We start from the raw sequence: 13,728 nt of genomic DNA on the forward strand, positions 1-13,728 counted from the left end.
TAAAACTAAGGAGATCATGTACAGCGCTGTGCAGCAGGGGCACCAGCAGCACTGAATACTCCATGATGTACCTACATGACCTTCACTGCAGCAATATGTGTGCACCTTGCAAGGACTCGAGCGTGCTGCCCTTTCACCATCTTAACTAGGTGCAGAAGTGCTCTTTATTTTGTTTTACTGACAGGCAACTGAGGCAGAGATAAGGTTAAGGGTTCTGCATCTATACTGGCCTGTGTTTCCAAAGTGTAAGATGACTTTGCAATTTAGGTCCCTCATAAATAAGTGAATAAGAGTAGCAAAAATTTCAAATTTGGTAATAAAAAAAGAGACGAGAGGATTGGAAGATAAACACAGACTAGAACAGAATCAATGCCAGACCTATGGCTACAGCCTGTCACAGTGTAAACTGAGCACGGGAATTACTCACAGTCACAGAAGCTAGTGTTAGGAAGAGCAATAATCTGCAACAAAAGAAAGGATAGCTAAGGTTAAATATCAGGATGAGAGTCATAGCTATAAAAAGCAGATGGGAAGTGGAATTGTCTCCCTAGGGAGGTGATAGAAACAGTGTCTCTGGATGTTTAAAAAACAGATTAGGCATGCTATTTAGAAGGACTGCTGTTCTATTGCAGAAGTCTTACCACATTCATGCTTTTTTGATGCCAGTGAAATCCCACATATAGCCCTGTGGCAGAATAAAAACCCAGAGGAAAAAGAAAGTCACTATCTCATTTGCTTCCAGAGCAGGATGTTTGGCCTAAGAACTGGCATCACCCAGCATTGGAGAGGTGTCTGCTCTCCAAAGTGCAGCCCAGCAGGGCAGGCCCAGGTGCTTTGTTCTGGTTGTATGTGGCCTGAGGGACACAAAGAGGGACACAATCTGGCTGATGACACCGGGATGTGAATTGCTAATGTGGAGGAGAGACAGAAGACAGGAAGAAAACTGATGTAAGCAGTTCCATCCCAAACACACACACTTTCATCTTGACACAGGAATTCCATGAGGAAGAAAGGAACTGGTCAAAATTAACAAGGGATGACCTCGTGTGAATCCTACACCATGATGATGCTTGTCTAAAGAAGGACCTTGTTATCTCCATGTACTGCAGTGCTGTCTGACCTCTGGATGAAGTGGGAGAGAAAGGGGAAAAGGACACCCTGTCTCCACCTTTTTGCTCTGCAGAACTGAAATCTGCCCTGGGAAATCTCCCCCCTCATGGTGAAGCTGCAGTGGTGGAGTATTAGCACTGTTCTCCATTTCAGGGTGCAGGATCTCCTGCTTTAAGAGAAAACTCTCCCTTGCCAAGGGTCCAGAGACTTAAACTGACACCAAATACCAGTTCTGGCCCCCCGTCTCATTAAGGAGAGAAAACTTGGATCAGGAAAAGAAGGAGACAATGCAACCTTCCTCCAAACCTGCTCTGTCCTTCTCTCTGCTGAAGAACGGAGGACTTGCTGGTAGACCTGGCAGAGACACAGCAAGGCCATGGTCCACTGAGAGACAGCAGGATCTGTCCCACAGACACCAAGACAAATCTTACACCTACTAATCTTGTTGTGAACTGATATTTAGAATGAGAATGCTCCCATGGTGCTGGTGTCTCATCTCCAGGAGAGTGAGTCTTTCCTTAACCAGCCCATTTATAGGCAGCCCTCAGGTACTAAAGGAACAGGCCACCTCCTGCTTACAGGGAGGCACCACAAGAAACAGGGAGCTGCAGGGCATCTGTTCCCCTTATCTCAATCACACATCCCAGAGGGAGGAGGGGTGGGAAAAGAAAAAAGCTGATACCCAGTCCTAAGAGAGGAAGGTGTTCACCAGGTCAATACAGAGTCCATCTACCTTTGCTTGCCAGGACCACTTCTGCTGCTTCTCCCTTTTATCTGCCAGAAACAGATCTCCTGGGCTGAACAGTCAAAGCCTGATCCATAACCACTGCAGATAAGAGGGAATCTTTGTGGAATTTCAAGACTTTCAAAAGTCCAAGAAGTAAAAAGAGAACGCTTCCTGTCTTTAGGTAGAACAATATTTTTCCACAAGTCCCTCCAAAAACAAAGCCCAAATGTACTTTTGTTGGGATGATCACGATCACACAGCATTTTTAAACAAAAAATTTCTTTGATTTAAGATTTCTCAGTGGTAATTATGCTCTGTAGAAAAGGCTTAGCATGGCCAAGCTTCTACACTGAGATAATTCTGAGCCCATAAAAGACAATCTTTTCATATACTTGATACCAATATTTATCACAGTAGTGCTCTAGTGGTGAAGAGGACCCCCCTAATTAAAGGATCAAGTTCAGATAGGGCTTAAGCAAAAGCATGGGATACAAGTTGTCTCTACAGAGCATTAAATTTTAAACAAGGATCCCCAGGGCATAAAGACCTGGCATAACAAACTCCTACCCTGGTACACATTTGGAGCTTACCTTGTAAAAATTCACACACAAATAAATGGGAAGCAGAATAGCAGAGATTTTAGACACTCTACAGCACAGAGTGAAGGCCTGTGGGTACTGGAAGCATTAATAAGAAAGCAGAGCTGCTGCAGTACTGTGCATATGCTAATAACAGTTTGGAACCCAGAGAATGATAAGAAAAACCCAAAATGATTTTGTGACGAGGTTAATTCCACCGAGTTTAACTGTAACATTACAAGAAAACCTGAGAGGAAGAGCAGCTCTCCCTGATTAAATAGAACTCTAAGTATCAGATCAACAGAATAAATACCCGCCGGCTCATCACAACCCAGGGAAGATGCTGTTTGCTAACCCATTGGGAGAGCTGGGATTTGTATGCAAAATATCCCCTCACCTGTGTTCACTTTTCAAATTTTTTTTCCCCCATTCACAATGTATTTCAGTCAGTCCAGTTCAGAGTGCAATGAGAATTTCAGGTCCCAAGATTCTTCTAATTATGACATTCTTACAGTGTAGATACTGGGCCTTTTGAGAGTGGAGATGTTAGTAATGGTAAAAGTCTCCTCAAGATAAAAAAAAAGCAGTTTAAAACATTGACTCTTCATTATTCTTAATAACCATCCTTGCCACTGTTTCAGTAACTCTCACTGGCTTTTTACAGCCAGGAATTCACACACAGCATTGTGTATTCTGACACTTGTTCATCCAATTTTTCAGCCAGGCTGAGCCACTCACAAGTGGGATGACTCTCCCAAACATGTATTGAGGCAGGCATGTCATCAGGGTTAGGAAACAGGTTCCTTCTAGCTCTGAGAACATCTGCACACACAGATACCACTCTCCTGTTCTGCCACACAACTGCAGGTGTGTGGGACACCTCGAATGGCTCATTGCCACCCAGGAAGGGCTGGGAGGAAAGTCCTTATGGACAAGAAGAGATAAGAAAGATGGACTTGCAAATCAAGAAACATGGAAAGAGTTTCCATGAACAGGGCATTCTCCTTCCTAATTAGACATGCCTTTTATCTTGCACGCTGTACATAGTTTGCTAAGATTGTGCTTTTGGGAGTTTTTGCCTGAGCTTTTCTTTTCAAAACAAATGCTTTCTGCTTTTCTTTTGCCAATAAAGTGGTACCACAGCTCAGTGCTGTTGAAGAACTGGGCAGTAGCAAACAACGTGCAGCAGCAATGCAGGATGAAGGGGGGAGGGAAAAAAGGGGGTAGGAAAAAGCATTTTCTAGGCAGGAAAGAAGTAGCTTGAAAGCAAATTTTAAAATGTATTGTGAGGAAAAGCTTCTGTGACAGGAAAAAATAATGATCTGGTTACCCATTTTTTTAGAAAGAAATAAACAGTAAAACTGCTTTGATATATGAATAACACTTACATACTCCCACAGTAATGAAACATGACTGAAGCTACCAAGGTCATAAAGGAAAATCAGGAAATTCCAGAATTAAGGTTCATGTGGCCATTTTGTGTGTACACATGACAAGACAGTCTTTTAATGACAAAACGATTTGCCCACAGGACCATCCTTGCTTAGTGCAATGGATGGATAGTTCTTGCTTAATCAAAACCTATTCTGTGGAGGTTTTTTCCCCTTACCAAGTGACCCCATCCTTCATTTACCACTTACTGCCCAAGCCCTGCTCTGAAAACTACTGCACTCATATTTGCTCTGCGCTCTTCCAGATTGCTCATTACTGCAGCCTTGACTTTTTCAAGTACTGTCAAAGCCTTGGTTATGTTTACAACAGCATTATGGGGGGAGAGCTGACTTGGCTTTGCTTTAGACACAAGAGAAATCCATGTCAAAACCTCACTGCTAATTTTATGTGCCCATTTGAGGATGCCTGGCTTTTTGGGGTAAAACAGCATCAGGCTGGACTTCATATCTCTCAAAGTATGGAGGTCTGTGTGGGTGCTTTAACATCAGATTGACCTGTCAGATCAACTGTCTCCCTTAAAACTTCTGGGGTATGCTCATTAATTGCCTACAGCAGAATTTGTCTCATCTAGTTTGTATCTGCCTTTGTCTTGTGTAATTCCAGCGAGGATGGAGAAGACGGGCACATCTCAGGGTGAGACAGCAGGTACTCTGTGACTGCCATCAGCAGATTGGATTTGCCCGGATGTTTTCCTCTTTAAAAACGGCAAAAGCCAGGCAAGGTGAAGCCAATCCCCGCTGGTTTTTCCAGTGCATCCTGTGGGAGGGGACTACCAACTTCTGCCCCAGCCCTCCACAGCCTGTCCTTACATTCCTGTCCTGGAAGCTCTCTCAGGCACCTCTCCTCTGTTATCTGTGTTGTGGAACTATGGAGTTAATTCTGAAAACAACATCTGAAAGTCCTGTAAGTACCTTGAGGTTCATGCCCACTCTTAGTGTAATTCTGTGCATGAATCTCTCCCCAGGCATTATCCTACTATGTCCTGAAGGCATCATTATACTCCTGAAATCAAAGCAGCTGCATGTGGGAGGAAAATACAGACACAAAGTTCATCAGAACTCCATATGTCTGTAAAAGGTAAATAATTGCAGGAGTAAATCACTGCAAGATAAGTCCTTAATTATTTAGGGTTAAACAGCAGCAGCATTACAGATGCAGAGCAATATTTTGTTAACCACTTGTCCTGGGAACACTTACTCAGTAAGATATTATTCTGCACGAGAAGGGGAGGCAAAATATAGATTGTGATGCTTAGAAACATTTTCAAATAAATAGGAATTAATATTAAAAAGCATGAACAAAACATTCACCCAAAGTAACAACAAAAAAAGCTATCTTTTTTTTTAAAGTTAACAGGTAGTATCAGCTATTTGAGATATCTCAGAGATGCTTCTGCTAATTTCTGTTTGCAATTACATTTCCTTATTTTTTCACCTTTCCTGTTGTACTATATGAAAACTCTGCATTAAGAAGAGGAAAAACTGACTACACTGGCAGTAGTGAGAGGGTGCCACTGACTTAAGTGGTGACACGAAATGTTCTAAAATCCACAAATCAAACTAGCTGAGAGAAAAAAAGAGGATCTAGCAAAATTCTTCAATTCCTTTCTTGCGCAATTTGCCTTCCACAGTAGTTTAAGACCTTCTTGGGAAGGAGAAAAGAGTTTTGCTTTGGTGAGGTTTTTGTTTGGTTTTTCAGGGAGTTGTTTTATTTTTTTTTTATTAAGAGCACTCTCCTATTTAAAGAGGAAAAGGACATACATACAACATAACAAAAAAGAAATTGGTCTTGCATTTATGATGATACATGCCAGATTCTCAACTGGTGCAAAACAGAAGTGCTTTCCTGCTTAGGGGATATAATTTCAGCCTATATCAGCTGAGGATCAGCTCTCCTCTTACAAATATAAAAATATATTCAGACACCTCAATTTAGACATTAAGAATGAGACCTGATTGAAGTCTCATATTTCAAAACAGTTTTTAACCTCTTCTTTCTATACTTTATCTAATATCTCCTTTTCTGATCAGAAGTAGCAGAAGATGTAAACATTGACAGAATCATAGAATTATTTGGGTTGGAAAAGACCTTGGATGCAGTTACTAGATCTGCTGTACCTTCCAGGCCTACTTACAGACCTTGATGTGTGCTTTATTAAAGCAGAGAGTGCTCTTATAGTATACTGATATGAAACTGTTTTAAGTCTCTAGGGAACACCTACCCATCTTTTCCATGATCCAGGCTCACACAGGTGTGCATAAGCCAACTCAGCTTGTCTACATGGCAGTGACAGAAGGGCACCATGCTCACATCCAGAGTGGCATTTCACTTTCATGTAGAATTTAGGTTTTAGGGTAATAATCCAAGTTTTAACTCTTCATCTGTGAGCCCTACTCTCGGAGAGTATTTTGGGAACACTTGTCTGTTCCGGCTGGCCTTCTGCTGAAAGCTGCTGTAGCTAAGTGCTTAGGGGGTGACACTTTCTCCACGGAAAACAAAGCATAAAATCACAAACTGAGCAGTGCTGAACACAGCTAAGTCAGTGAGCTAAGTCACTTAGGGAAGGAGCTCCAGCGGAACTCATGTGCTAAGCAGCTTAGGTGCCTTCGGAAAATCCCACACCTCTACATTTCATCCTCACGCAAAAAAGTAGAGCCATCAGCCATGTGCTTTTCATACAGGAAGAACAATGTCTATTAATGGCACTATCTAGGCAACAAAACCCATACTCATATGATGAAAAAAATCTTCAACTGCAATGTTTACTTTTTGTAATGTGGGATACTTCTTGTCACAACTCCATTTTAATTTTCATTGTGAACATTTTTATCGTGCTTTGGTTTTTATTAAATTTCAAGTTGAAACTACAATTATGGTCAGATGTGTGAAAATTGCACCTCACACTTCCACAGACATTTTCCCTTCTGACTTCCAGATCAAATCCTCTCAGCTGACAACTGAAGCAATTCTCTCCCACACCTGCACTCCCTTGGATGCTCATGCTTTCTGTAAGCACTTTCCACCAATACAGCCTCCTGCATACTCCCCAGTTTACCTGGAGAAGCTTACTAGCTTATCCTTTCCTATTCTTGGAAATGCCAAGGCAACTCTGTATCCTAAGTCCAACTTAATGCTCATAAAACAGAAACTTCTAATGAAGTGAGGTTGACCCCGCAGGAGAAATACACAGGAAGAGTCAGGAAGCTCATGCAGGATTTCTTCCTGCAGCTACACTTCAGCCACTGTGTTTCAGCAGTCACACCTTCGCTAACAACTCAAAGAAGTTCATCTGTAATGCTGCCACTTGTAACCAGTTCAATTATCTCTGCTCATTCAACAATGAAAAACACAGCCCCTTATAAATGGCCTGAACACACGAGTTGAGCATTCTAGGAGATAAAAAGCGCAGCAAGTTAAGATCTTACTCAGGAGTCCTACACAGATGAGTAAGTGGGCAGACTGCAGCCCCTTGGTGCACAGGGACTAAAACCACATCTGATCCTGATCATGGGAGCTCCAACGTGACTACCAGAGTGCAGTTATGTGGTGCATATTTCTCTGCAACATATCAAGCAACTGTATCAAGTAGACTTGATAGAGACAAGATACTATCACTGAACGAGGCAAGAGAAATCGAATCTCTCTCGACCACCTTCTGCTCTAGGGTGGCTGCTGCGGCTGCCACGAATTAGGACTCTACAGCAAGAAGTAACTGAATCAAAAATGCAGTTCAGACATTTTTGAAAGATGAACAAGTTTGACCTCCACCAGCATATGGCATTTATTAGATGAAGAAATGGGTATGAACTGCAAAGCAGGCTTCCAAGAGCCCACAGTTATCCTTTCTGATCCTTGGAATTTCACAGCCACTTTGGGGCCTAGAGCGTCAAAACAATCTGCCAGCAGAGCCTGGATACACCCAAGGAGACATTCAGAGGGAAATGTGATAGCATCAGCAGAGGAGCTCAGTTACACAAAAGGAGAGGTGTGGCTGAACCACAACTTTTCTGATTCACATCAAGGCTTTCCCAAAGTGGAGAGCTGCACTATCTGAGGAGGATGGTACAGACCCAGAGCCACCAGGAACACACGGTTATTTTCACTACCTGCTTCACTGGGACGGTAGTGACAAAGGAAGGAAGAACTGGGAAGAGAAGCCAAGGTGGGCTCACCAGAGTGCGTCCTGAGGTGTCCTGTGAGGGCGTCCCTCCGCCGGCAGGCGTAGCTGCAGAAGGGACATTTGAACGGTTTCTCCCCAGAGTGCAACTTGATGTGCCTCAGCAGGTTCCCCTTCTGGGTAAAAGAAGCTCCACATTGGTTACAGTGGAAGGGGCGTTCACCTGGAAGGGAAGGGGAAGGGAGAGAGCTGTCAAGACACATCAGAGGATGCACAGAGGCCATTATCCTGCTCTTTGTAGTAGTGCCTTCTTACATGGGTACAGTCCCCACTGCCACCATCACACGGCACTTGCTACAGTCAGAGGCCATTTCTTTTGCACAATGGGCAAAACCTCCAATAGGGATTTGAAGATCTTTACTTGAGGTGATCAGTGCAGGCTGATTTTCTTGAAAGTTCCTCACCTCAGAGGTTCTATCCTTTATAAAAGATGAGCTCTGCTGAAAATTTAGATCCGTAATTGTGATTTTGTAGTATTTATCTCTATGGGTTTGCACTTATTTTCAGTATAGGTCCAATCCATATGAGTATTTGGAACTGATCATAACAATTGGATCTTAGCGAAGGTGTTAAGGTCTTTACTTCAAAACAAAGCTCTTGCTTGCATTATACTTTAATTGAAAGTCCTTTCTAAAGGCTGTTTTGCACTGCTAGAGTGGCACGAAGGGAATCGATACAAGTGAGGATCAGGCCCTCAAGCTTCGGGCAGAAGCAAACATCGAGAAAAATCTTTCACCATTTAACTGTGAAACAAGCAAGTTTGCACTCTACATAAAACAAATTAAAAAGACTCAGTTGATGAAAAAATAACAGAAACTCTAGACCTTGCCCTCTCCCTTCACCCCATGTGTTTACACATGCGCACACACACACATCCAAAGCTTATTTTTATGTTAAATCTTCATGTTTGCTCTAGACAGTGGGGACTGGGCAGACAAAAAACACTTTTTTTTTTTTTTTTTGGTAATTATTTTTTAGAGGAAAACCCCTGACAAACCCACACAGGTTTTGTGAAATATTATTAAAATCGTACTCTATGTCAACATTTGTTGAGGACACTCAGACTGTTCCAGCATTCTTGGGCAGCTCTAATCATCTGTTTATGTCCTGTTGAGCAAATCAATTGAATACAAGCATATACTTGTGCTGCCACTTGCCCAAGTGCTTTACTGCAGCTGGGCTTCAGAACAGAATCACTGAGTGGTTTGGGTTGGAAAAGACCTCAAAGATCATCTCGTTCCAACCCCCTGCCATGGGCAGGAACACCTTCCTCTAGACCAGGTTGCTCTGAGCCCCATCCAAGCTGGTCTGGGACACTTCCAGGGATGGGGCAGCTGTAGCTTCTCTGAGCAACCTGTGCCAGGGGCTCACCACCATCACAGGGAATTCTCTTCCATTTAAAGCATCTAATTAAAGATCTATTCTCTTCCATTTAAAGCATGTTTACGCCAAGCAGGGCCCCATTTCAACAAGGTCTTGAACATCAGATTTCAGATGTAAGCAACCTTGTCCACTTTTTCAGTGCATCACCTATTACAGAGCCTTGGTTGAATCCCCGTGGGACTTCTGAGGTTGAATTTGATGGCCTGAAGCACAGATCTTGTGAAAAACAAACACATTCTGTGATCTTTCACATCTCTTCAAAGCCTTTCTCTATTGCTTTAAAATGATTACTCCCTTGCTGGACAAAATGCTTTCATCAAAGTAGTTCTTGTGTCTAATGTGAAGTCCAAAATATGTCTGGAGATTCAAATGGAAAGAGAGGAAGGAAAAGTGCTTTTACAGATGTCCACAAGCAATTCTTGCCTCAGTGGTTTAAATCACTGCCAAGTGGGCAGCAGAAGGTAGGTGTGACACATATGTGCCATACCTCTGCAACTTGACTTCACATGTGGGAGCTGGAAATCATATCTGAGACTACTGAAGAAGCACTCAAGAAGATACCAAGGTATCCTACAATCTCATCAAGAACATTACAGAGTAATGATTAAAAAAAATCACGGTATAAAGCTCTTCTTCCAATACATTGAACACAAACTCATTAGAATTGATAAAGAGTTTGTGGTTTCCCTTTCAAACTCCCACACTATACTTAAAGGATCTGATTAGCCATTATCTTCTTTTATATCACTTCAGAATGTCCATAACAGAGATATGTAAAGAGACTGCAGTAGAAAAATACATGGGTTTTTTCTTCTTTTCTGTTTTGCTTTCGCTGTCTGAGAAAATAGGCAAAGCCCTTTCCTTTGACACGTTTCTGAGTATTCTGGAATGATAGCTTTAGTTTCAGGATGACAACATGAAAGAAGGTAGCACGTTTCTTATCAAGTCTGAAGTCTTTTACTCCTGCTGTATGTAAAACTATGCAGTTACTGTGTTTTACCTGCTACATCACCCACTTCTCTCTGACATTTTGGAGGCCCCATATGAGCGCGTATTACTCCTCAATAAAGTGGCTGCTCAAGAGATGCTGAAAGCCTTCGGTCTGGAATTCAATAGTCACTGCAACACAGTTCAGTGGCCAAGATGACATGAAAACACTCACCACAAAATCACCCATAGTCTGCTCCTCTCTCACAAGAGACTCCAACAGCACATTTTACCTTAAATAACCTTTGTATCTATTTAAAGCCAGTATGAATTCATTTTTCCTACTGGCTTCATTCCGGGTAAATAGCTGCTTTGATCTGTTTGTTACACTTTTGTCCAATCATTCGATTCCAGCTCCTTGTTTAAGCTGTAGGCTTGTGGGATGCAATTTTGGTCACACCTTCGTGCTATTGATTAGCAGCTTTTACATTTAGCACAGCTAATCTGAGAGGCCATTATCCAATAGAAGAGTGCACAAAGAGAAGCAAAGACTGAATAGCAAGAAGATTTTGTTGGTTTTCCAAGAACTGTGCTGTCTGATGCCCACTCCAGACACTAACAAACAAGCCTTCTTTATCACTTCAATGCCTTGAGAAGACTGCCTTCCAATTATTTCTCCTGCTGCCTTTTCCTGGTAACTTTGTAAGCTGTTCTTCAGTATTATTACTTCCTAGTTACAAAATAACAACCCTGATGTCCTTACTCACCTCCCTTACTCTTCTGTGAAAACTAAAGGGTTTTATAAGCTAAAATCAGTCATACTTCAAATTAAACATCCACTCACAAAAAGTCTCTAAGCACATTTTTTCTCTATGTGACAGTCCCTGACTGCGTTTAAAATGCTTTCCTGTCTTTGAGGGTGATGGTAGCAGGGACATACTAGAAAATATAGACCTATTAAAGGTGGCACACACGACTACAAGAGGGTAACGACGATTATAAGCACAGTGCATTTCCCACCATTTATAGCTATGTATTTACTGCTTGACTCTATGTACTTACACAGATTTATTAAAATAAGAACTCCACTGAAAGGTGACTAAGCGAGTTTTTTGCTTTGCAGCACTAGAAACTATGTGAGTGCAACATAACTGCAAAATATTTTTAGCCTACTTTAAGTATTAAACATTTCTCTATTATTGAGCTAAACCAGGGCAGAAAAGCCTCCAACCTTAGTGATTAAAAAAAAAAAAAAAAAAAAAAAGACAAAAAGAGAGAGGGGGGCAGGAAAAAAGACTTTCAGGGTGGCGAGAGGGGGAGGAACAGTTAACCAAACAAAAAAGATGTTTCTTTTCAACTGCAGATTTAGAATCTAAAGCCGGACAAAACCAGGAATGCCTTAAAAGCCTTGCTCTCCAACACAGGGAATTTAATTATCTAAAGTTACTTCAGGAATGGGCTAGGCAAGGTAAACCAGAGCTGCCAAGTATTACCTTTCCTAAAGGCTTTGCAAGAGGGGTTTGTGCCAGGGAGTATTTACATTAATAAATAAATACATCCATGGGGTTTTATAATTTTACAATTAAACAAAATATTAATTAAAAGCTGTGATTTCAAACATTTACTTCTAAATTAAGTAAAACATTCCTGAAACTTCACAGTTCATTGTCTCCTCCAGGAAAAATAATAATGAATAATATTAATGAAATATTACTACTCTTGAGCTACACCAGTATCTAAAGTACATAGGTTAACTTGCTGTTGTGTAAACAAATTGTGAGATGAAAGGTGAATTGGACCCATGAAGTCAGGGCAAGCAAGACGTGGGCCTTTCATAGTATCTTAAATATATGGCATCTGGTGGGAGACTCCACAGCACAAGCTACGAGCCTGATAAGACCTGAAACCAGGCAAATGAACTGTTAAATTCCTACTAATTGATTTCACATATGTCAAATGTTATTTCAAAAAGCAAACCAACTCCTTTTTCTGCTTAATTGGAAGCTTCCCTGCACAATAACTCCTTTCCCGCCTCGGCGCGGAAGTGCTGCGCAGAAGTTTCGGTATGAGTTACCCTTCTTCGAATCTCAGACCAGTGCAAAACACTGATATTTTCGGTGCAAAGCAGCAATGTTTTCTGTACCAAAACAGAAATTTGACTGAGGACACAGAGCCCACAGACCTGGCAACCAAGGAGACTTAGATTTTCATAACCCTTGACTGGTAACTTTTGTCCCTTTGAAATTGAACGGAGAGACTCACAAATTACTGCACTAGTTCTCATTATCATCAAGGCCTAGTTATTCCTAAAGCAGCAGTCCTACATAAAAAACAGGTCCAGTGGGACTTCAGTATCTGTCCTGGCTAAACATATATCTGAGATCTGTCTTTTTTGTGCGGCACAGACTTTTGATATGCAAAGTGTAGCTTAGGTACTTCTCAAGCAGGATTTTTTCTTTCCAGTCTCTTAACATAAAATCACAGTGCCCGTGCTGCCATCAGAAAGTATTTGCTCTTACTAATAATATTGATTTTCACCTTTCTGTAGCATGCTTTTTGTTAATATTTCACTTAAAACGAAACATTTCTCCTGATCCATCAGATGCTGCAACTGCTCTGATTCTGCTCTGTCCCAGGAGCACAAATGAAATATCAGCTGTGCTCCCAACACACTGACAGCAGCAAGTTCCAACCTGCCTTTACCCAAGTGAGATACAGAGCAGCAGACTTTGCTCCATTCCTGTCCTGTATTTGTTATTCCAGGGACCATAGCTAGCCTGCATACCTGCATACACTGTTCTACCTGATTCACTTAACAGGCTGCACATCACTTTAAATCAGTGATTTTAGTAGGGTTTTTTTGTTGGGAAAAACCTGCTGCCAGATAAGGCAATTTATTATAAAAAAGTAGTGACAAAATCTCTCATGAAAAATTCCTGGGAAATCCTGGGTGATTTCCAAGTGTCCTCTGTGCAAATTTATGACCACATTCTTACAGCAGAAAAATCTTTTAAGTGAACTGGCAAAAATATCAGAAGAGTTTAGTTACTGAGTACTGCAAGCAAAGAGGGTCTTCTGCAGAGAGCGATTTCAAAAATCTCGGCTCCCCTTCCTTATGCTTAAGTAGAAAATGAGGCTTTTCAAAAGGTTAGATTTCAAAACCTAAGCAGAAAATATGACTTTCAGAAATTTAGCCCTACGATTTTTGATTCAGTGCCAAATCGATTCACGCTGCTACAGACAGGAAACCTGCACGAGGTGACAAATTAGAAATTAAACCAAATATAACCTTTCTGTGAACAAAATAAGAGAGGCAGACCAATGGAGTTCACTGCAATGTGTTAATATGGCCATTTGTTTAAATTTGTTCCTGG

At 41.5% G+C, this 13,728-nt stretch overlaps 1 protein-coding gene across 9 annotated transcripts in view; it reads right to left on the bottom strand.

Annotated features, from left to right (window-relative positions):
• The window catches only part of IKZF2 (IKAROS family zinc finger 2), a 119,297-nt gene that overhangs the window by 39,434 nt on the left and 66,135 nt on the right, over positions 1 to 13,728 (bottom strand). For 7 of the 9 annotated variants that reach the window (XM_064660345.1, XM_064660342.1, XM_064660341.1 and 4 more), the window contains one exon: positions 8,040 to 8,207. The exons of the other annotated variants lie outside the window; for them this stretch is intronic. In XM_064660345.1, the coding sequence (XP_064516415.1) occupies positions 8,040 to 8,207 (168 nt within the window). The remainder of the gene's footprint in view (positions 1 to 8,039; positions 8,208 to 13,728) is intronic. 9 annotated transcript variants of the gene reach the window in all.

This window comes from Pseudopipra pipra, chromosome 7, assembly GCF_036250125.1.
Source record: "Pseudopipra pipra isolate bDixPip1 chromosome 7, bDixPip1.hap1, whole genome shotgun sequence".
In the NCBI taxonomy this organism is placed as follows: domain Eukaryota; kingdom Metazoa; phylum Chordata; class Aves; order Passeriformes; family Pipridae; genus Pseudopipra; species Pseudopipra pipra.